Source organism: Pseudonaja textilis, chromosome 3 (assembly GCF_049901715.1).
Source record: "Pseudonaja textilis isolate UNSWEBS1 chromosome 3, rPseTex1.2, whole genome shotgun sequence".
Classification (NCBI taxonomy): Eukaryota; Metazoa; Chordata; class Lepidosauria; order Squamata; family Elapidae; genus Pseudonaja; species Pseudonaja textilis.
This window is the reverse complement of record NC_141992.1, coordinates 2,490,492-2,511,502: the sequence shown is the minus strand read 5'-3', so window position 1 is coordinate 2,511,502 and position 21,011 is coordinate 2,490,492. Positions and strand designations below refer to the sequence as shown.

Genomic DNA, 21,011 nt, shown 5'->3' with positions numbered 1-21,011 from the left:
TTTTTGTTTTTTAGAAAAAAAAAATAAATTATAGGGAGGGAGGACGAACGAACGAGGGGCGCTGGCGGTGCATTTCTCAATAAATAATGCAATTCCGAAAGACGGAGAAAAGGGACGGGGAGGAGAGGATGAAAAAATAAAACGAGAGCGGGTGAGGGAAGAGGGCCCTACCGTTTGCCGGGCTCGGCGAGGACAAAATCCTGACTCTGCCAGAAGTGCTCTGCCAGCCTGGTTCCCCCTCCTGCTCTCTCCCCGACCCTCCCCCGTGCCCCCAAACCCACGGTGGTCCCCATCTTTCCAGGCTGCAAGGTTGACTCCGGAGTTGGCAGAGGGCGCCGGCATGGTCGTCTTTCGAAGGCAGAAGGGCTCCCGGGAGGGGGCGCTCACCCCCCCCAACGTGGGCTCCAGGTCGAAGAAGGAGGATCTCTCGGGGTGTGTGGAGGGTGGAGTGGGGGGGTCAGGTGCGGGGGTTGGGTCTCCAACCTGTGCCAGCGGGGGGCGGTCGGTCGGTGAGAGAGGCAGAAGATCGGCCAGTCCTGAGCAGATTTATCACGAAAGTCTGGTGGACAACAAGTCTCTTCCGGCACAGGAGCCCCAGGGTGGCCAGCAGTCAGTTCTGCTGTAAAATGAGGTTTTCCAGTTCGTCTGCCGAGCGGAGGAGGAAGGCGGCCGACTCCCGGTAGCCGGCAATCAGCTGCCGGACGGCGCTGATCTCGGTCGGGCTGAGCTGGGCGGCCGGCACCCCCCGGTTCGTGCTGTTGGCTGGCGGGGTGGTGCTGGACGTTCCGCTTTTCATGCTGAGGTCAGTGGGGCCTGCAAAGGGAGGAGGAGGAGGAGGAGGAGGAGGAGGAGGGAGGAGGAGGAGGAGGAAAACAGAGGTGGAGGTAGAAAACAGATTGTTGGGGCCAGAGGCTGACTCTGTAAACCGCTTAGGGAGGGCTCCTTCCTCCTCCCTCCCTCCTTCCTTCCTTCCTTCCTCCTCCTCTTCCTTCCTTCCTTCCTTCCTTCCTTCCTTCCTTCCTCCCTCCTTCTCTCTTCCTTCCTTCCTTCCCTCCTCCTCTTTCCTTCCTTCCTTCCTCCCTCCTTCTCTCCTTCCTTCCTCCTCCTCTTTCCTTCCTTCCTGCCTTCCTTCCTTCTCTCCTCCCTCCTCCCTCCTTCCTTCCTTCCTTCCTCCTCCTCTTCCTTCCTTCCTTCCTTCCTTCCTTCCTTCCTTCCTTCCTTCCTTCCTCCTCCTCTTTCCTTCCTTCCTTCCTTCCTTCCTTCCTTCCTTCCTTCCTTCCTTCCTTCCTTCCTTCCTTCCTTCCTTCCTTCCTTCCTTCCTGCCTGCCTTCCTTCCTCCCTTCTCTCCTTCCTTCCTTCCCTCCTCCTCTTTTCCTTCCTTCCTTCCTTCCTTCCTTCCTTCCTTCCTTCCTTCCTTCCTTCCTCCTCCCTCCTCCCTCCCTCCCTCCCTCCTTCTCTCCTTCCCTCCATCCAAGGTGGGTAAAATGAGGACCCAGATTGTTGGGGGCCAGAGGCTGACTCTGTAAACCGCTTAGAGAGGACTGGGAAGCACTGCGAAGCGGCATATAAGTGCTATCCCTTCCTTCCTTCCTGCTTTCTTCGCCATCATCTCTATCACCTCTCTCTCTTCTTCCTCCTCCTTCCTTCCTTCCCTTCCTTTTTTTTTTTAAAGTCTGTAATGTTAAGGCATTAAGATTTAGAAGCTGACCAGCAGTGAGTAGCTGCACGATGTAAGCCTGGCTGATGTAACAAAAGTGACTCAGCAGAGTCTGGGTATTTCCCTTTTAAGGCTGGCGTGTAAAGTTCCCTTAAGGGGTGTATATATATAAAAGGCAGCCATTAGAGGGTGAGGTTCTCTTTCCTTGTGGCCAGTATCCAGCGCAGAAGCTCTCCGTGTGTTAGGAAGAAGAAAAGCCTGCTTCTAAAGGTATTTTGCTACCACGAGTATATTGCCTGTATATACCTGTTGTGTATTAAACCACTCTTAATGTCTAAGTCTCTGTTTGCTGTGTGTTGCTAAATAAAGGCAGTCATGCTGCCAAACGCTCTGACACGTAGAGAGTCTCCGTCATCCAGGATCAGCTCACCAACAGTTGTCCCAGAAGGTGCCTTTCTTTTTTTTCAGGGGACAACTGGACTTTCTGGTTTTTCCTTTCAAGGCATTTTGCTTCTCATCTGAAAAAGCTTCTTGAGCGAGAAGCGAAACGTCTTCAAAAGAAAAAATAAATAAATAAAAGTCCGGTTGCGCCTCTTGAAAATAAAGCTCCAAGCAGCCTCAATCATCCTCTAAAAAGGATGCAAATGACCAGCTCTGTCTGCAAGGAGCATAAATCCTTCCCTTCCCCTCCCATCCTGTCAGAACTGGAGAAGCTTCTTGGAGGAGAAGCGAAATATTCTCAAAAGAAAAAAAACAAAAAACAGGAAGTCCAATTGCCCCCTGAAAATAAAAGCCCTTTTTGGAACTTCCTTTTCTTTCTTTTTTCTTCCTTACTCCCCCCCTCCCTTCCTTGTCCTTTCTTTTTCCTTCCTCTGAGTCCTGGTGGCACTTCCTCCCTCCTTCCTTCCTCCCTCCTTTCCTCCCTCCCTCCCTCCCTTCCTCCTTCCTCCCTCCCTCCTTCCTTCCTCCCTCCTTCTTTCCTTCCTTCCTCCCTCCTTCCTTCCTCCCTCCATCCCTCCTTCCTTCCTCCCTCCTTCTTTCCTCCTCCCTCCTCCTCCTCCCTCCTTCCTCCCTCTCTTTCCTCCCTCCCTCCTTCCTTCCTCCCTCCATCCCTCCTTCCCTTCCTCCCTCCTTCTTTCCTCCCTCCCTCCTTCCTTCCTCCCTCCATCCCTCCTTCCTTCCTCCCTCCTTCTTTCCTCCCTCCCTCCTTCCTTCCTCCCTCCATCCCTCCTTCCTCCCTCCTTCTTTCCTCCCTCCCTCCTTCCTTCCTCCCTCCCTTCCTCCCTCCCTCCTTCCTTCCTCCCTTCTTTCCTCCCTCCCTCCCTCCTTCCTTCCTCCTCCTTCCTTCCTCCCTCCTTTCCTTCCTCCCTCCTTTCCTCCCTCCCTCCTTCCTTCCTCCTCCTCCTTCCTTCCTTCCTCCCTCCCTTCTAAAGGTTGTCTCATCCTTCCGTCTTCCCGAGGTGGGTAAAATGAGGAGCCGGATTGTTGGGGGCAAGAGGCGGACTCTAAACCACTTAGAGAGGGCACTAAAACACCGTGAAGTTTTCTTGAAGACATTTCATTACCCAGCCAGGTAACACCTTCAGTGCTAGAAGGTGAAAACCTCACTCCCTTCTAGCACTGATGTTACATAGTTGGGTAATGAAAACGTCCGCAAGAAAACTACCAAGGTGCTATTCAGTAGTGGGATCCTCCTACCTTAGCCGCTATGGGTTCGGTAGGCGATTGCCTGTGCGCGCATGCTTGCACACACACACACACACACACACACACCCCTAACGCATGCGCCCCTAACAAGCCAATCAGCTGAGAGGTTGAAGAAACGAAAAGCTAGAAGTGACCTTCCCACCTCTCCCATTGCGCTTTTCAGCCTTTTATCTTCTCGGGCCTTTTTTTCACTACCGGTTTGGTCGAACCGGTTCAAACCGGTACGATGCCATACACCACTGGTGCTATTGCTATTGCTATCCACTGAAGAGGTGAGCAACCAAGTTAGAAAGCGGAAGGACTAGAAACATGACAAAACCAGGCAAGGCTGCAAATAAGGGGAGAACCCTTTTTCTTTTAGCCTAAATTCCAAGATCTCCACAACCAGATGGGTTGCATCCAACGGTCCTGAAGGATCTGGCTGAAGAAAAGCAACCAGGGTAACTTAAAAGGCCTAGGGCCGTGCTGACGAACCTGTGGCACGTGTGCCGCAGGTGGCACGCAGAGCCATTTGTGCGGGCCCGCGAGCCCCAGCCCAAGTTACCTGCACTACGCATGTGCAGCTGATTTTCGGCCCATTTGAGGCCGTTTTCAAGCTCCTGGAGGCTCGAGGGAAGCCTCTGCAGCCTTGGGAGGCTGAAAAATGGGCGTTCTGGAAATACCAGAAGTGCCAAAACGGGCCTGTTTTTCAGCCTCCCGAGGCTTCCCTCGAGCCTCCAGGAGGGCGCAAACGGCCTCAAACGAGCCAAAACTCAGCTGAGAGGTGTGCGCATGCGCAGTGCAGGTAAATGGGCGGGATGGGGTGCTGTGCGTACCTACGCGGGGGGGGCAGGGCGCATTGCGTTGTGGGTGCCGGCACGCAGACGCTTTCGGCACACCACAACACAAAGTTTCGCCATCAGGGGCCTAGGGGCTAAAACATACAAAGAACGGCTGCAGGATTTGACCAATCTAGAGAAAAGAAGGACTAAGGGTGATACAATAGCACAGTCTTCCAATATTTGAGGGGCTGCCCCGAAGAAGAAGGGGTGACCTTATTCTCCAAAGCACCTGAAGGCAGGAGAAGAAGCAACAGATAGAAACTAATCAAGGAGAGAAGCAACCTGGAATTAAGGAGGAATTTCCTAACAGGGAGGACAATTAACCAGCGGAACTGTTTGCCACTAGAAGTTATGGTTGCTTCATCGCTGAAGAGACTGGACAGCCACTTGTCTGAAATGGCACAGGGTCTCTCCTCCTTGAGCAAGGGGTTGGACTAGAAGATCTCCAAGGAATCTTTTCTTCTCCAAGGCAACTTGTCCAGCTGCAGGCTTCTTTGTGGCGGCCATTGCTGACCGCCGCTCCACCGCCTTGGGAAAAGGGGGTTTAGCCGGCTGGAGAGGGGGTCTATGACACCCCCAAACCCCTGCCCGAATCCCCCCTATCTTCAGCTGCCTCTACGGGCCAGCTATATCCTCCAAATCCATCTGGATCGGAGGCACCAAGGCAGCGAGCGCAGCAGGAACCGCGCGGAATCGCGGATCCCTGCCGCCGCCGAAGCCTGGCGAGCCGGAAGTCCGAATTACATTCTACGTTTAGTTTGTTTATGTATTGTTTCTTAAAAATTAATAAAATTTGTTTTTTTTTTTTAAAAAAAAAGACCTCCAAGGTTTCCTTCCAGTTCTATTATACTGACTTACCGTTACTGTGATTTCCTGTCTGGAGGGAAGGAGTCGGCTGCAAAGTGTTTCCCAGCGTCCCATAGCTGCGGTAGCTGTAGTTCAGGCTCCCGTTGATGTAGACGGGGTCTTGGGAGAAGGAGGAGGCTGGCAGTGAGTAGGACGAATGCGTGACGGAGGTGGACGAGTCCCGGGACTGCTGCTTCTCGAGGGTAACTGGTTCGTCCTGGCGGGAGAGAACGAAGGGGGGGCAGGTTGTGTCAGGGGCAAAGAGAAGCGTTAAGGGTGCAGCGTGCGTGTCAGAGCTGCCATCTTCAGCTTGGCGCCTTGCTGGCATCCTGTCATTAACTGATGGAGGGGGGAGGGGAAACAGGGAGGAGGGATGGTAGCGGGTGACAGATAGCAGAGGTGTGAGAAACCAGCCAAATTCCAGCCTTCAAGGCCACGAAGTTTTGGGAAAGGAATGCAAATTGCACCAAACCTCTTGAGTATTCCCCAAAACACGGATGTGGCACACCATTGGTCTACGCCGAACTTGTTAAGGGGAAGGGAGGGCTGTGATGAAGGGGAAACATTTGTAATATTTTGTGTTGTGGCTCGGAGGTTCTTGAGCCTGCTTTGCTAGAGGACGAAGACTTGGACAATGAGGAGGAATGAAGAGGAGGATTTGGCTCTGAGGTTTGAGCCTGCTTTGTTAAGAGGATTTGGAGTTGTCTTCCTCCCCAGGACTTTCCTCTTCGGCAAGGCCTTCCTCCCTGATTGTGCCTCAGGTGTCGGCAGATAAGCAGGAGAGCGTATCAGAGTCTCTGACTGAAGATCGAGCTGAGGAATGCTGGCTTGATGCGAGGCAACGGCGCGCAGGAAGAAGTGTGAGTTGCAACGCAGAAAGAAAGGACGAATCAGAGACTGAGATGAGGGACTGACACGCCACACAGGGTGTTAGGAATAACATAGGTTACCTAACGTAGTTTGGGTAAAATAATATATATAAACTATGATTGTAAGTTTAAGTGTGTATCACGTTAAACTGCAAAGCATGTAATTTTGGGTGCGGTGTGAAACCGCCATAAGAGGGAGCAAGAGAACCGGACGATTCCTGACGATTGACTGGTTTGATGGATTGATGGTTTGTTAACTGCGTGTTTCCCCTACTGCTGAGTTGCTGGAGGAAGAGAGGAGTTTTGACTTCTTCATATCTCTACTGCAAGGAGATATATTACTGGACTGATATTTGTAAGTTTACTGACCTCTCTTTTTCGACACTGGATTTGCAACTGAATAATCCCTGGACGGACTGAACTAGTGAATGATATATGGACTGTTTTTTGACTATGCTATAACTCTTACTGGAATAAACTATTTAACTAGCACGGTGTATCTGTTTTACTGAGTGTAAGCTACAAAAACGTTTATCTCACATATTTTGCCTGCCTGCCTGACTGCCATGCAGATTCTGCTAGGGTGTATCCCTAACACAGGGAATAAAAGTGAGTGTGTTCGCTCTTGTGTGAGACTGCCAAGAACCTTATTGGCTTAAGGAATTTAACCCTGAAGTTGCTGGACTTGCTTGCTTGTTTGTTTTCAGTTGGGAATTGGGACTTCTCACCTCGTTGGTACAGGTGAAACGTAACAATTTTGCATGGGGACTTTGCTTTTAGAGCAGCCAGTAATCCTTCGTAAGAGAACCTATCACTTCAACCAAATGGGAGTCGAGGGTCTTTCTTTCCTGGAGAACCTAGCCGGGGCAGGTCTGACAGTATATGGAAGATAGCGATTGTACCACCCCAGGAGGCTGGAAACGTCATAAATACAGGTAGCCCTCCACTTACGATCACAACTGAGCCCAAAGTCTGTGTCGCTAAGTGAGGCAGTTAAGTGAGCTTTGCTCCATTTTATGACCTTTTTACCCCAGTTGTTAAGGGAATCACTGCAGTTAAGTTAGTCACATAGTTGTTAAGTAAATCTGACTTCCCCATTGACTTCGTTTGTCAAAAAAGCGAATCATGTGACACCCCCCCGACTTTTTTTTAGTGCTGTTGTAACTTCGACAGTCACTAAATGAACTGTGGTAAGACGAGGACTACCTGTACGTGCCAGTTGCCGAGTGCCTGAATTTTCATCATGTGACCCCGGGAATGTTGTGCAATCATAAGTCACTATTTTTAGTGGCATGGAGAACGGCCGCTAAAGAAGCGGCTGTACGTTGAAGATGCTATTATAACTAGAGTCAGTTTTAGGAGCAAAGTCGGGTGAATATAAACTCTGATTATGCTAAGTGTTTGAAACAAACAGCATATAGAATCAAGAATGGGACCCAGTGTCTTTTTGCATGCAGCAAAGGGGTAACCTGTCCCAATACTCAAGGCCAGCAAATAGCCCGATTCCGAAACCAGTGAACCTAATCAAGGGTAGGACCAGGCCCTTGCTGCAAGTGGTAAAGAGGTAATCGGATACTCAAGGCCAGCAAATAACCCGATTCCGAAACCAGTGTACAGTACAGGATGGGACCCAGTGCCTTGCTACAAGCAGCAAAGGGGTAACCCATCCCGATACTCAAGGCCTGCAAATAACCCGATTCCAAAACCAGTGAACCTAAACAAGGGTAGGACCAGGCCCTTGCTGCAAGTGGTAAAGAAGTAACTGGATACTCAAGGCCAGCAAATAACCCGATTCCGAAACCAGTGTACAGTACAGGATGGGACCCAGTGCCTTGCTACAAGCAGCAAAGGGGTAACCCATCCTGATACTCAAGGCCTGCAAATAACCCGATTCCGAAACCAGTGTACAGAATCAACGGTGGGACACGGTGCCTTCCCGCAAGCGGTAAAGCAGTAACCTATTGGGATACTCAAGGCCAGCAAATAGTCCAATGCTGGGTCTCGTACCTGTGACGTCTGATAGATCTCGAGCCGCATCCGCTTGGCTGCTTTCCGTGTCTCACTTTCACAAGCAGCTGCCAGGATGTTCTCGGCCATGGCTGAGGTCAGGTGAGGAGGGGTCGGCCTAGTCTGAAGAAAAAGAACATTTTCAGGAAAACTGGGACAAATGAATGCGACTCAATGTATGGCTTTACAGGTGAAAAAAAAAAAGGTAACGCTATCGATCAAGACCAAGAAAGCAGAAAGGGGGAAGAAAAATTGGAAGATCTAAAGCAGCGCTCTTCAATTTTGGAAATTTTAAGATACCTGGAGCAAGTCCTCCTCCTCTTTTCAACCTCCCTAACCTCCCGCTCCCTTCTAGCACTGATGATGTTACCTAGCTGGGTCATGAAATGTCTGCAAGAAAACAGCCAAGCTCAGACTGCACCAAGGACTGCATAATTCTCCTCCTCCTCCTCCTCCTCCTCCTCTTCCTCCTCTCCATAAATACTACTCCCTCTAGCACTGATGATGTTCCCTACTTGGGTAATGAAAGGTCTACAAGAAAACAACCAAGCTTAGAGTTACCGCAGTTCTCCTCCTCCTCCCCCGTCCCCTCTGCTCCCCTTCTCATCCTCTTCCCCTCCCCCCCCTCAAAACCCCACTTTGGGATCAATCCATCAATCAAATAGAGCAAATGAATAAATAAACTTAAGCTTTCCGGCGGGGCCTTTTTCCCCCAATGCCGGAAGGTCCCTTCCCTGTGAGGGGAGTGAGTGTGGAAAGGCCCTTTAATGGTGGGGTAGAGTCTCCATTCCCCAAATTCTAGACCCCAGGGCCTACAGTGGAAAGATATGGCAGGCACCAAAATGGATATCAAGCCCCTTCCCCAAATCCAACAGAATCAAGTTAATGCCACCACCAAATCTCAGCCACTGCTCTAGGTCTGCCGTGGGCAACTCTGGCCACTTTAACACCCGTAGACTTCAATTCCCAGAATTCCTGAGGCAGCCATGCTGTCTATGGCCCCTTTATAACTTGTGGACATCAATTCCCAGAATTCCCAGTATGGCTGCCTCAAGAATTCTGGGAGTTGAAGTCCACAAGTCCTGAAGAGGCCATAAGCAGCATGGCTGCCTCAGGAATTCTGGGAGTTGAAGTCCATAAGACATAAGGGGGCCATAGCCAGCATGGCTGCCTCAAGAATTCTGGGAGTTGAAGTCCACAAGTCATAAAGGGGCCATAGCCATCATGGCTGCCTCAGGAATTCTGGGAGTTGAAGTCCACAAGTCATAAAGAGGCCATAGCCAGCATGGCTGCCTCAGGAATTCTGGGAGTTGAAGTCCACAAGTCCTAAAGGGGCCATAGCCAGCATGGCTGCCTCAGGAATTCTGGGAGTTGAAGTCCACAAGTCATAAAGAGGCCATAGCCAGCATGGCTGCCTCAGGAATTCTGGGAGTTGAAGTCCACAAGTCCTAAAGAGGCCATAGCCAGCATGGCTGCCTCAGGAATTCTGGGAGTTGAGGTCCACAAGACATAAAGGCGCCATAGCCAGCATGGCTGCCTCAGGAATTCTGGGAGTTGAAGTCCACAAGTCATAAAGGCGCCATAGCCAGCATGGCTGCCTCAGGAATTCTGGGAATTGTAGTCCACGGGTGGTAAAGTGGCCAGAGTTGCCCACCGCTGCTCCAGATGTTTCACTGCCTCAACAGCTGGTCTTTGGGCCACTGGAAGGTCTGAACTTTCTCTGGAAAAGACCACCCAGAGGTGGCCCGAAGACAAACCTGCTGAGGGTTTTGAAGGAGAAAGAGAAGGGAAAGAGGCAGGGAGAAAAAGAGTGAGGGGGGGGGGGGCTCTCTCACCATTTCCATGCCGTTCTTCTTCATGCGACGGCAAGATTTGAGGTAAGTGCGGATGCGTTTGCGAGCTCGTTCCTGGAACTCCGGGAATTGCCGGCTGCAGGATTCGATGATAGCCTGGATCTTCTCTTTGGGCTGCTTGGAGATGGGCACCATCCGGTCCAGGTTCTCGTCCACGAAGAGACGCACAAACATCTGCGGAGAGAAAATGGGAGACCGATCGGTAGGCCTGCGCGAGAGGGGTTGTGGCCCGCCGGCGGCTGACCGAGCTGCCAGCAGAGTTGGACAGTAGCGAGGTGGTTTGGGAGGAACCTGGGCCAGTCTTAGAGGCTGAGGAAGGCTCGGACGAGGGGCTCTGCATCGGAGGCAGAGATGGGGCCAGGGCCGTCCGACAGTTATCAGCTGCCTTTGGAGTTGGAGATCAGTGGGGAAGAAGAACAGCTGGAGCCTGTCCTCAGTGTGCGCATGCACAGAGCTGCCAGGAGAAGAGAACAGCTAAGGAACAAGGGTTGACTCGGGAGTAAGGGCACAGATGGATGGTAAATGGCCCCTCCCGTAGGGAATAAAGAGGAGCGAAAGGGGAGTGGGGTTTGCAGGAGACAATTAGTTCATTTGGGTGAAGGTCTGTTCCTGCATTCTTCTTTAATTATTGTCTGCTACAGAGTGGCGTTTGGAAGATATCGGCCTGGCAACTCTCCCTTCAGACTCAGACAGCAGTGAGTTGGGGGGTGGGGTGTCTGTAACCAGTTCCCAGCCTGCGCATGCACAGGGCTACCAGAAAACAAGAACAATTGAGAAAGCAGGGTCGACTCAGGAGTAAGGCCCACACCTCAGAGATGATTGGCCCCTCCCATAGGGCACAAAAGAGGAGCGAATGGGACGTGAGCTTTTACAGGAAGCAATTATTTGGTCTGGTCGATTCAAGCTTTGAAAAGCTGTTTGACTCTTTTGTCAAGTTTGGCAAGTTGCCCTGCGCTTGGCAACTAATTCTCTGGCCGCGTGCCAAGTGCGATAAGGTGGGTGTTTATAAACATTCCCCCTGAAAGTGTTTGTGAAGCCTTACAGGCTGGGAATGAACGTAATTCACAGCCGTGGAAATAAAAAGAGGTTTTGCCGGGACTAAGATGGTGTTTTATGCTTTCTGCGGAAACCCAGGTCAGAACAGTGAGAGACCATGGGCGGCCCCCGGCTTTTGACCACACGTGACCTCAGTATTTCTGTTGTTCAGCGAGGCAGGGCTCGAGTGAGTAGCGCCCCATTTTTACAGCCTTTTTTTTTTTCTGCCACAGTCATCGCCGCAGTCATTAAGTGAATCATACGGTTGTCAAATGAACCTGGCTTTCCATATTGACTTGGCTTGTAGGGTAGGAAGCTGGCTAGGAAGGTTGCAAAATAGCTCTTACACTTATATGCCGCTTCACACTCTCTTTACATCCCTCTCTAAGCGGTTGACAGAGTTGGTCTCTTGCCCCCAACAGTTTTGAGTCCTCATTTTACCCACCTCGGAAGGACAGAAGGCTGAGTCAACCTTGAACTGGTCAGGATCAAACTCTTGGCTGTGGGCAGAGTTTGCCTGCAATACTGCATTCTAACCACTGAGCCACCAGATATAGGATAGGTGAGGATAGATAGATAGATAGATAGATCAATGGATGGATGGATGGATGGATGGATGGATAGATAGATAGATAGATAGATAGATAGATAAATGGATGGGATGGATGGATGGATGGATATAGATAGATAGATAGATAGATAGATAGATAGATAGATAGATAGATAGATAGATGTGTGTGGGGTGTGTGTGTGTGAGAGAGAGACATATGATGATGATGAGATAGATGATAGATGATAGACATAGACAGATAGAAGGTAGATAAATAGATGATTGATAGATATTATAGATCACAGATAGATAACAGATTAAAGATAAACATATTATAGATATTAAAGATAGATAATAGATTAGATAGATAACAGATTAAAGATAGCCAGACAACAGATTAAAGATATAGATGATAGATGATATAGATGGATGGATGGATGGATGGATGGATAGATAGATAGATAGATAGATAGATAGATAGATAGATAGATAGATAGATAGATAGATATGGGGTGTGTGTGAGAGAGAGAGTGAGAGACATGATGATGAGATAGATGATAGACATAGACAGACAGATAGAAGGTAGATAAATAGATGATAGATAGATAGATAGATGGAAGATAGATACTAAAGATAGATAACAGAGAGATAACAGATTAAAGATAGACAAAACAGGTTAAAGATATAGATAGATGATATAGATGAGAGGATAGATAGAAGATATAAAAGATAGATAACAGATTAGATAGATAGATAACAGATTACAGACAGACAATCGATAGATCGATAGATAGCCAGGCAAGATTCTGCCTGTAGGCGAGCACGCAACCGAGAAGCTACTCGGACGTCATCGCCACGGGATGGCGTGGGACACATGCGATCGGGGGACACATCGGTCCGTACATTGAAAGCCTTTAGCCGCTCGGGATCCATGCCCTCCGAGTCGTTCATCTTGTCGTTGTCCTCGTGGTCGTCGTGGTCGTCGTCATCGTCGTCGGCGGTGGGAGCTCTGCCCACGGTCAGGTCTTCGGGACACCCGCTGACCTCCGTCTTGACCGAGTCATAGCTGCCAGAACTGTAGGGAGGGGACTGCCGAGAGAGAGGAAGAAGTCACCACCATGGACCCTTCTGCTTATCCCCATCCATCCTGCCGGGACTTTCAGCTTTCCCTCAAGGTCACCCTCCTCAGATCCACCGGTGAGTCTTTAGAGGAGGTATTGATCTCTGGTGGTGTCAACGTCATGGATGGGCAGACACCTCCTAGCCCAGGTGATGGCGAACCTTTGTGTTGAGGTGTGCCGAAAGAGCGCACCGGCACCCACAACGCAATGCCTCTCGCCCCCACCCCCGCGCATGCGCACGCAACACCCCACTCTGCCCCCCCCCCGGCATGCGCGCACGCAACTCCCCCGCCCTTACCTGCACTCCGCATGCGTGTGCCTCCCAGCTGATTTTCGGCCTGTTTGAGGCCTTTTCCGCTTTCCCGGAGGCTCGAGGGAAGCCTCTGCAGCCTCGGGAGGCCGAAAAACCGGACTTCCGGAAATACCGGAAGTGCCCCTTTTCAGCCTCCAGAGGGCGTCCGGAGCCCGGAGGAGGCCGTTTTTGTCCTCCTGGAGACTTGAGGGAAGCCCGTGTAGCCTTTGCAGGCCGAAAAACGGGCCCCTTTTGGCACTCCCGGTATTTCCAGAAGGCCCCGTTTTTTGGCCTGCAAAGGTTGCAAAGGCTTCCCTCAAGCCTCCGGGAGGGCAAAAACGGCCTCAAACAGGCCCAAAATCAGCTGGGAGGCGCACGCTTGCCCAATGCAGGTAAGTTTGGTGGCACGCGGGCCATAGCTTCGCCATCACGGTCCTAGCTCTGGTGGCACTGGTGGCACGCGGGCCATAGCTTCGCCATCACGGTCCTAGCTCTGGTGGCACTGGTGGCATGTGGGCCATAGCTTCGCCATCACGGTCCTAGCCCTTGCACAACAGCTGTAGGGGCCTTGCAGAGTTATTTAGCCAGAGCCAGCTTGGGGAGGGTCCCCCTCACCCCCCTCTCTGCTCTCCTCCAAGACAGATAGATGGCCTCATTGTAGCCACACCTCACTCGTTATCCCCCAAAGGCCTTTGGATCCCTATCAGAAGGAACCAAGGGCAGCAACTTCCAGCCCTATGCTGTGTCTAAACCAGTGTTGGTGAACCTTGGCCCCTTGAAGGTGAACCTTGGCCTCTTGTCCCCAGCGGCCACCTGGGGAATTCTGGGAGTTGAAGGCCACGAGTCTTAAAAGTTGCCGAGTTTGGAGACATCCCGCACTGCAACACAGTTGGCTGGATTGGAGCAGGGTTGGTGAACCTTGGCCCCTTTAAGATAACCTGGACTTCTGGGGAATTCTGGGAGCCCTCCACCTGAGGGCTGACGGACGGCCCAGGCTCTGCCTCTCTCTCTCTTTCTCTCTCTCTTTCCTCTCTCTCTCTTTCTCTCTCTCACCTCCTCCTCCTCTCCTCTCCCTCTCTCTCCCTCTCTCACCCTCCCTCTCTTTCCCTCCCCCTCTTTCTCTCTCCTCTCTTCCTCTCATTTCTCTCTTTCTCTTCCTCTCTCTCTCTTCTCTCACCCTCCCTTTCTCCTCTCCCTCTCTCTTTCCTCTCTCTCTCTCTCTCACCCCCTCTCTCCTCTCCCCGCTCTCTCCTCTCTTCTTCTCACCCTCTCTCTCTCCTCTTCCTTTCTCTCCTCTTGCTCTCTCTCCTCTCTTCCTCTCACCCTCCCTCTTTCCTCACCCTCCCTCTCTTTCCTCTCCTCTCTCTCTCTCTCTCTTCTCTCTCTCACCCTCCCTCTCCTCTTTCTCTTCTTCTCCTCTCTCCTCTCTCTCCTCTCTTCCTCTCACCCTCCCTCTTTCCTCTCTCTCTCTCTCTTTCCTCTCTCCCTCTCTCTCACCCTCCCTCTCTCTCCTCTCTCTCTTTTTCTCTTTTTTTCCTCTCTCTCTCCTCCTCCTCTCTCTCTCTCTCTCCCTCTCTCTGCCAGATCCATTTCCTCTTCCCCTTGGAGCTCCCAGGTGGCCGATGCTGGTCCTGACTCCCACACACCACCTCCTCCTCCTCCTCCTCCTCCTCCTCCTCCTCCTCCTCCTCCTCCTCCTCCGATTCGGCTGCTGGAGGGGCCGGCAGCCAACAGGCCACAACAGGTCGTGGGAACTCCCAGCCGTCTGCTAGCGGCCGTGGCACCTTGGCCACGTGCACCACCCGAACCCACCTCTGTTGTGCTTTTGGCTCCGTATTTCGTCCGGCTGCGCAGGCCGTCGGCGCTGCAGCTGTCCGACTGGTAGGCGTTGGCCATGTGAGCGGGGGCCAACTTGTCGCAGAGGTTGATGGGCTGGTCCTCCGACGAGGCACTGAAATCCATGGGGGCGCCCGCCCCATTGCCGTTCACCTCAGTGTAGGCGGCATCACCCTGAGTGCTGCTGGAAGTGGATGGGTTCAAGGTGGAGGAGCCATTCCCACTGCAACTCTCCGAGGAGGAATCGTCTGCAGGGAGGGGAGGGAGGGAGGGAGGAGAGAGGGAGGGAGAGAGGGAGAGAGGGGGAGAGGGGGGAGAGAGAGGAGAGAGAGAGAGGAGAGGGGGAGAGAGAGAGGAGGGAGGGAGAGAGAGAAGAGAGAGAGAGGGAGAGAGAGAGAGAGAGAGAGAGGGAGGGAGGGAGGGAGGGAGGGAGGGAGAGAGAGGGAGGAGAGGGAGGAGAGAGAGGGAGGGAGAGGGAGGGAGGGAGGGAGGAGGAGAGAGAGAGGGAGGAGGAGGGAGGGAGGGGGGGGGAGAGAGAGGAGGGAGAGAGAGAGAGAGAGGAGGGAGGAGAGAGAGAGAGGGAGGGAGAGAGAGAGAGAGAGGGAGGGAGGAGAGAGAGAGGGAGGAGGGAGGGAGAGGAGGAGGGGGAGGGAGAGAGAGAGGGAGGGAGAGAGAGAGAGAGAGAGGAGGGAGGGGAAGAGAGGGAGAAAGAGGGAGGGAGAGAGGAGGGAGGAGAGAGGAAGAGAGAGGGGAGGGAGAGAGAGGGAGGGGGGAGGTAGGGGGGGAGAGAGGGGGGAGAGGGAGGGAGGGAGGGAGGGAGAGAGAGAGAGAGAGGGGAGAGAGGAGGAGGGGGAGGGAGGGGAGGGAAAGAGAGAGAGAGAGAGAGAGAAAACTTACTCACTGAATAGCCCCGGGCAGCATCGCCGTGACTCTCACACCCTCCCCCACGTCCTGGCCACCTCCAGTCTGGACTACTGTAATGTGCTGCTATATGGGGCTGCCCTTGAAGAGTATCTGGAAGCTTCAACTACACAGGTAGTCCTGGACTCACAACCGCAACAGAGGCCCAAAAGCTAATTGTGGAGGGAGTTTTGCTTTGTTCTACTACTTTTCTTGCAATGGTGGTTCAGTTAGTCGTATGGTTATTAAGTGAGTCTGGCCTCCCAGTTGACTTCGCTCAATAGAAAGTTGTCAAGGGGGATTGCGTGATGTGCACACATACACACGTGTGTGTGTAACTGTCATAAATAAGGGCCGGTTGCCAAGCATCCGAATTTTGATCATCTGCCCACGAGGATGCCGCGCATGGTCAAAAGTGTGAAAAATAGTCACTTTTTCCAGGGCCATTATAACATTGACTGTAACATCCTTTCCTTCCATCCCTTCCTTCCCTTCCTCCTGTCCTCTTCCCCTTCCTTCTTTCCCTCCATCCACCTTTCCTTCTCTCCTTCCTTTTTTCCATCATCTTTCCTTCCTTCCTTCCTCTTCCCCTTCTTTTCATCCATTTCCCTCATTCCTTTTTTCTTTCATGTCTTCCTTCATTCCTTCCTTCCTTGTCCTCTTCTCCTTCCGTCTCTCCATCCATCCATCCATCTTTCCTTCCCTCCTTTTTTATTGTCTTCCTTCCTTCCTCCTCCCCTTCCTTCTTTCCATCATCTTTCCTTCCTTCCTTCCTCTTCTCCTTCTTTCTCTCCATCCATCTTTCCTTCCCTCCTTTTTTTCCTTCCTTTCCTCCTGTCTTCCTTCCTTCCCTCCTGCCTTTTTCCATTCCATCTTCCCTCCCCTTCCTCCTCCTCCTTCCCTCCTCCTCCTTCCTTCCTTTCCCTCCTCTCCTCTTTCCTTCTTCCATCCTTCCTCTCCTCCTCCTCTCCTTCCTTCCTCTCTTCTTCTCCTCCTTCCTTCCTTCTTCCTCCTTCTTCCTTCCTCCTCTCCTCCTCTCCTCCCTCCTTCCCTCCCCTCCTCCTTTTCCTTCCTCCCACCCTCCCCACGGTCACCAGGCTCCGATGCTTCCCTGCTTCCCACGTGCCAAGCAACAGCCGACCCCCCCACACACCCCCCACGCTCTTCCCCCAATGGTAGCAACCCTCTTCCGGGCCTGGAATCCACTCCGCTGCCAAGGGCACATGGAAAGGGGGAGGAGGGGGGCTGGCACTGCCTCCCCACTCCGTGTGTGTGCGCGCGTGCGTGCATGTGTGTGTGTGTGTGAGAGAGAGAGAGAGACCCATCTCTCTCTCCTGGCTGCTCTGTTCCACCCACCCTCTTCTCCAAGCTGAACCTTTACAGTTGACTTCTGTGGCCTTCCAGCCCCCCCCCTCCCATTTCCTCCCCACCTCTCTGCAGACCCTCCCCACTTCTGTGGGGGGGTGGGGAAGGTCCCTCTCCCCACTTTGGGGCCCTCCCCTCCTGTGCCCAGGGCGCCCGCCCGGCTGCTTTCTGCCCACACCCCAAAAGCCGGATGTCAAACAAAGGAGCCCAAAAGAAATGAAATCCCTCCCCGTGATCCCTCTCTCTCCCCACCCCCAGCCCCCATGCTCCATTTCCTCCCCCACTAGGGGGAGGGCAATTGGGCTCAAGCCCCTCCTTGCGGGAACGGTACGGACAGGACAGAAAAGACAGTTTCTAGCCCCCTCCCGGGTCCTCAGCTGGTTTCCTTGGGCAGGTAGGTAGGAAAAGACAGGTGCAGACCCCATCAGCCTGCCTTCCGGCCCCTCTGGACGGCAGATGGGCTCTGTAGTCCAACCTGAGCCGCCTTCTCTGGGTCCCAGCACGGTCTCGGGGGGGTGGGGGGTGAGGGGAAGCGCCTCCGTCCCCCCCAAAGCTTTGCCCAGAGGATCTATCCGTTGCTCCGCCAGATCTCTTTAATCTCGGTTAATCACTGACCCAGATGAGAGAAAGCCGGCGACAGGGTGGGGGGTGGGGGTGGGGGCTTTGGGGAGTGGCGGGGGGAAGGAAGGTGTCAAAGGAGGAGAAAATGGGCTGCAGAGCAGAAACCAGTCGGCCGGGGACGGGGGGCCCTCCCCAGATAGGCAAAAAAAACCCAAGCAAGCCACCATTTCCCCCATCCTGTGCCAGCCTGTGCCAAGGTGGTCAGGAATTCTTGCTGGTTTGGGGGGGGGGAAGGGCTCCTCCCCCTTCTCGGCCCCTCCCGAGAGCATCCCCATCTTTATCTGCCCCCTCTCTCTCCTCTCTTCTCCTCTCTCTTTCTCTCTCATCTCCCTCTCCTTTCTGTCTCTTCCTCTCTCTCTCTTCCTCTCCTCTCTCCCCCTCTTTCCTCTCTCTTTCCTCTCTCCCTCTTTCTGTCTCTTCCTCTCTCTCTCCTCGTTCTCTCCATCTTTCTCCTCCTCCTTCTCTCTCTCTCTCTCTCTCTCTCTCTCTCGTCTCTTTCCTCTCTCTCCTTTCTGACTCTTCCTCTTTCTCTCTCCTCTCCTCTCTCTTCCTCTCCTCCTCCTCCTCCTCTCTCCCTTTCCACTCTCTCTCCTCCACTCCCTCTCTCTCTTCTCTCTCCTCTCTTCCTCTCTCCCCCCTCTCTCTCTCTCTCTCCCTCTCTCTCCCCTCTCCTCTCTCTCCTCTTCCTCTCTTCCTCTCTCTCCCTCTCTCTCCTCTCTCTCCTCTTCCTCTCTCTCCCCCTCTCTCTCTGTCTCCTCTTCCTCTCTTCCTCTCTCCCCCCCTCTCCTCTCTCTCTCCTCTTCCTCTCTTCTCTCTCCCCCTCTCTCTCTCTCTCTCTTCCTCTCTTCCTCTCTCTCCTCTCCTCTCTCTCTCCTCTTCCTCTCTTCCTCTCTCCTCTCTCCTCTCTGTCTCCTCTTTCCTCTCCTCTCTCTCCCCCTCTCCTCTCTCTCTCCTCTTCCTCTCTTCCTCTCTCTCCCCCTCTCTCTCTCTCTCCTCTTCCTCTCTTCCTCTCTCTCTCCTCTCTCTCTCTCTTCCTCTCTCTCTCCCCCTCTCTCCTCTCTCTCTCTCTCTCCTCTCTCCCCCCCTCTCTCTCTCTCTCTCCTCCTCCCTCCTCCTCTCTCTCTCTCTGGAGGATTAATTCCTCCAGGCACTCGAGCCGAGAGCTGATGTGCCGACAGCCCGGGCATTGCCACAGCAACCAAGCACCTCCTCCTCCTCCTCCTGCATGCGCGCCCCGTGACTGCCCTCCCTCTAGGTGGGGAGGACTGACAGTGGGGTGGGGGGGTTGGCTGCTGTGGGAGCAGGCCTTGAGGCTCGCTAGGTTCCTGTGGAAATTGGAAGCCTTGCAAAAGCCCCGGGAAGGCGAGGGGAGGGAAGGGCAGAGGCCTGGCATGGATGCCCAGATGCCACTGGCTGTCCACAGCCGGAATGTGGCTCTCCATAGCTCCGTAGATGCCATCCAGTTTGGGTAAAGACAGGCCTGCCAGAAAGCAACCGAGCTCGGCGAGCGCCAAGGGCCCCTCAGTCCTCCTCCTCCTCCTTCCTCCAGTCCACTCCCTTCCGGCCCTGATGATGTTCCCTAGTTGGCTCATGAAATATCTACAGGAAAACCACCAAGCTAAGAGCGCCACAAGCCCCTCACGGTCCTCCTCCTCTTCTCTACAAACACCACTCCCTTCTAGCGCTGATAACGTTGCCCAGTTGGGTCATGAAAGGTCTGCAAGAAAACAGCCAAGCCCAGAGAGCACCAAGGATTCCACAATCCATCCTTCCTTCCTTCCTTCCTTCCTTCTCCTCCTCTCCCTCCCTTCTAGCACTGATGACGTTGCCTAGTTGGGTCATGAAACATCTGCAAGCAAACCACCAAGCTCAGAGAGCACCAAGGATTCAGTCCTTCCTTCCTTCCTTCCTTCCTTCCTTCCTTCCTTCCTTCCTTCCTTCTCTCCTCCTCTCCCTCCCTTCTAGCACTGATGACGTTGCCCAGTTGGGTCATGAAAGGTCTGCAAGAAAACAGCCAAGCTCTGAGAGCACCAAAGACCCCACAGTCCGTCCTTCCTTCCTTCCTTCCTTCCTTCCTTCCTTCCTTCCTTCCTTCCTTCCTTCCTTCCTTCCTTCCTTCCTTCCTTCCTTCCTTCTCCTCTCCTCCCTTCTAGCACTGATGATGTTGCCCAGTTGGGTCATGAAAGGTCTGCAAGAAAACCACCAAGCTCAGAGAGCACCCAGGACCCCACAGTCCGTCCTTCCTTCCTCTTCCTCCTTCCTGTCTACACGATGAATTGCATGAATGGCAACATGAGATGTGTCGCAGCTTCATCATATCTTGCAATTCCTAATTTTGACCCGTGTTTCCCCCGAAAATAAAACCGACTTATATATATATATTTTGCCACCAAAAAAAGGCACCAGGTCTTATTTTTGGGAGGGAGGGTGTCATCCACTGACTAACCTCACTTGCGTGCGTCATCCCCGGCCTCCTTTTCGCTCTCCGAGGCCTCTAGGCGAAACTTCTTCTTCTGCAGCCGGCAAGGCTTTCTCGAAGGCCTCTGCAGCCGGTAACAGAGCTCAGGATCGATCCAGAGCTTTCTAATCAGCTCCAGAGGCCTTCAGGAAAACCTGGCCAGCCTTGCCGGCTGCAGAAGAAATGGGCCGGCAAGGCAGGTGTCGGGGTGTGCAAGGCCTGGCTACACCTGTCCAAAAGTAAGTAGTAGGGCAACTCCACACACCACCATCCCCACCCTAGCTTAATTTTTACCCGTCCACTCCGGAGTCGGTGGGATCTTAATTAGGGCTTATTTTGGGGGGTAGGGCTTATTTTAGGTGCATATGCAAAAAATAAAAGTCAAGCCAGGTAGGACTTACTTTCAGGATAGGTCATATTTTCTGGGAAACGGTATTTCAAAGGGATCGTTTTTACGAACCGTTGACTTTTCCTTGTCAGAAAGTCACAAAAGGGGATCAGGTATCCTTGTCCCCCCCCCGCCCCCGGGGAGGCTGCAACTGTCATAAATGTGAGTCAGCTGCCAAATGTCTGGATTTTGATCACGTGTCAGCTGGGGGTGCTGCGACGGTTGTCAAGGTGTGTCTGTGGGTGTGTATAAATTATATGTTAAGGGTTGGAACGACGGCAGGTGCAAACAAAGTCCAAGCTGCCAAAGATGGCAGCTGCCAAAGACACACACGCGCACACTCACACACACATGCACACACACGGAGTGCCGCTCTCCGTGCGCTGGGCTGCTTGCAAAGCCATGCCCGCTGCAGGGCAGCGGGCATGAGGGCTCTGCCTTGAATTCCACCAACCAACCTGGTTTTTGATGTTTGTTTGACCTGGGTCGACGTAAGCCAAGATCAGAATCACAGCTCATCCATGGTTTTCTGGAACAAGCCAGGGAAGCGAAAGACGGACTTTGGAGTTCAGAGAGGAAGGGAACGGCGGTGGGCCAACCGGTTCTGTGAGCATGCGCAACAACAGCCAAAAAGAGCCAATGCAATCCTCAGTTGCATTGTCGGAGGGATACAATCGAGATCCAG

General features: G+C 52.8%; 1 protein-coding gene across 3 annotated transcripts in view; it reads right to left on the bottom strand.

The window, feature by feature from the left end:
- The window catches only part of NOL4L (nucleolar protein 4 like), a 134,094-nt gene continuing 113,083 nt past the window's right edge, over positions 1-21,011 (bottom strand). For all 3 annotated transcript variants that reach the window (XM_087931944.1, XM_087931946.1, XM_087931945.1), the window contains 6 exons: positions 14,571-14,842; positions 12,249-12,434; positions 9,743-9,934; positions 7,908-8,030; positions 5,044-5,248; positions 1-813 (listed from right to left, as the gene is read on the bottom strand). In XM_087931944.1, the coding sequence (XP_087788070.1) occupies positions 611-813; positions 5,044-5,248; positions 7,908-8,030; positions 9,743-9,934; positions 12,249-12,434; positions 14,571-14,842 (1,181 nt within the window). In that variant the 3' untranslated portion in view covers positions 1-610. The remainder of the gene's footprint in view (positions 814-5,043; positions 5,249-7,907; positions 8,031-9,742; positions 9,935-12,248; positions 12,435-14,570; positions 14,843-21,011) is intronic.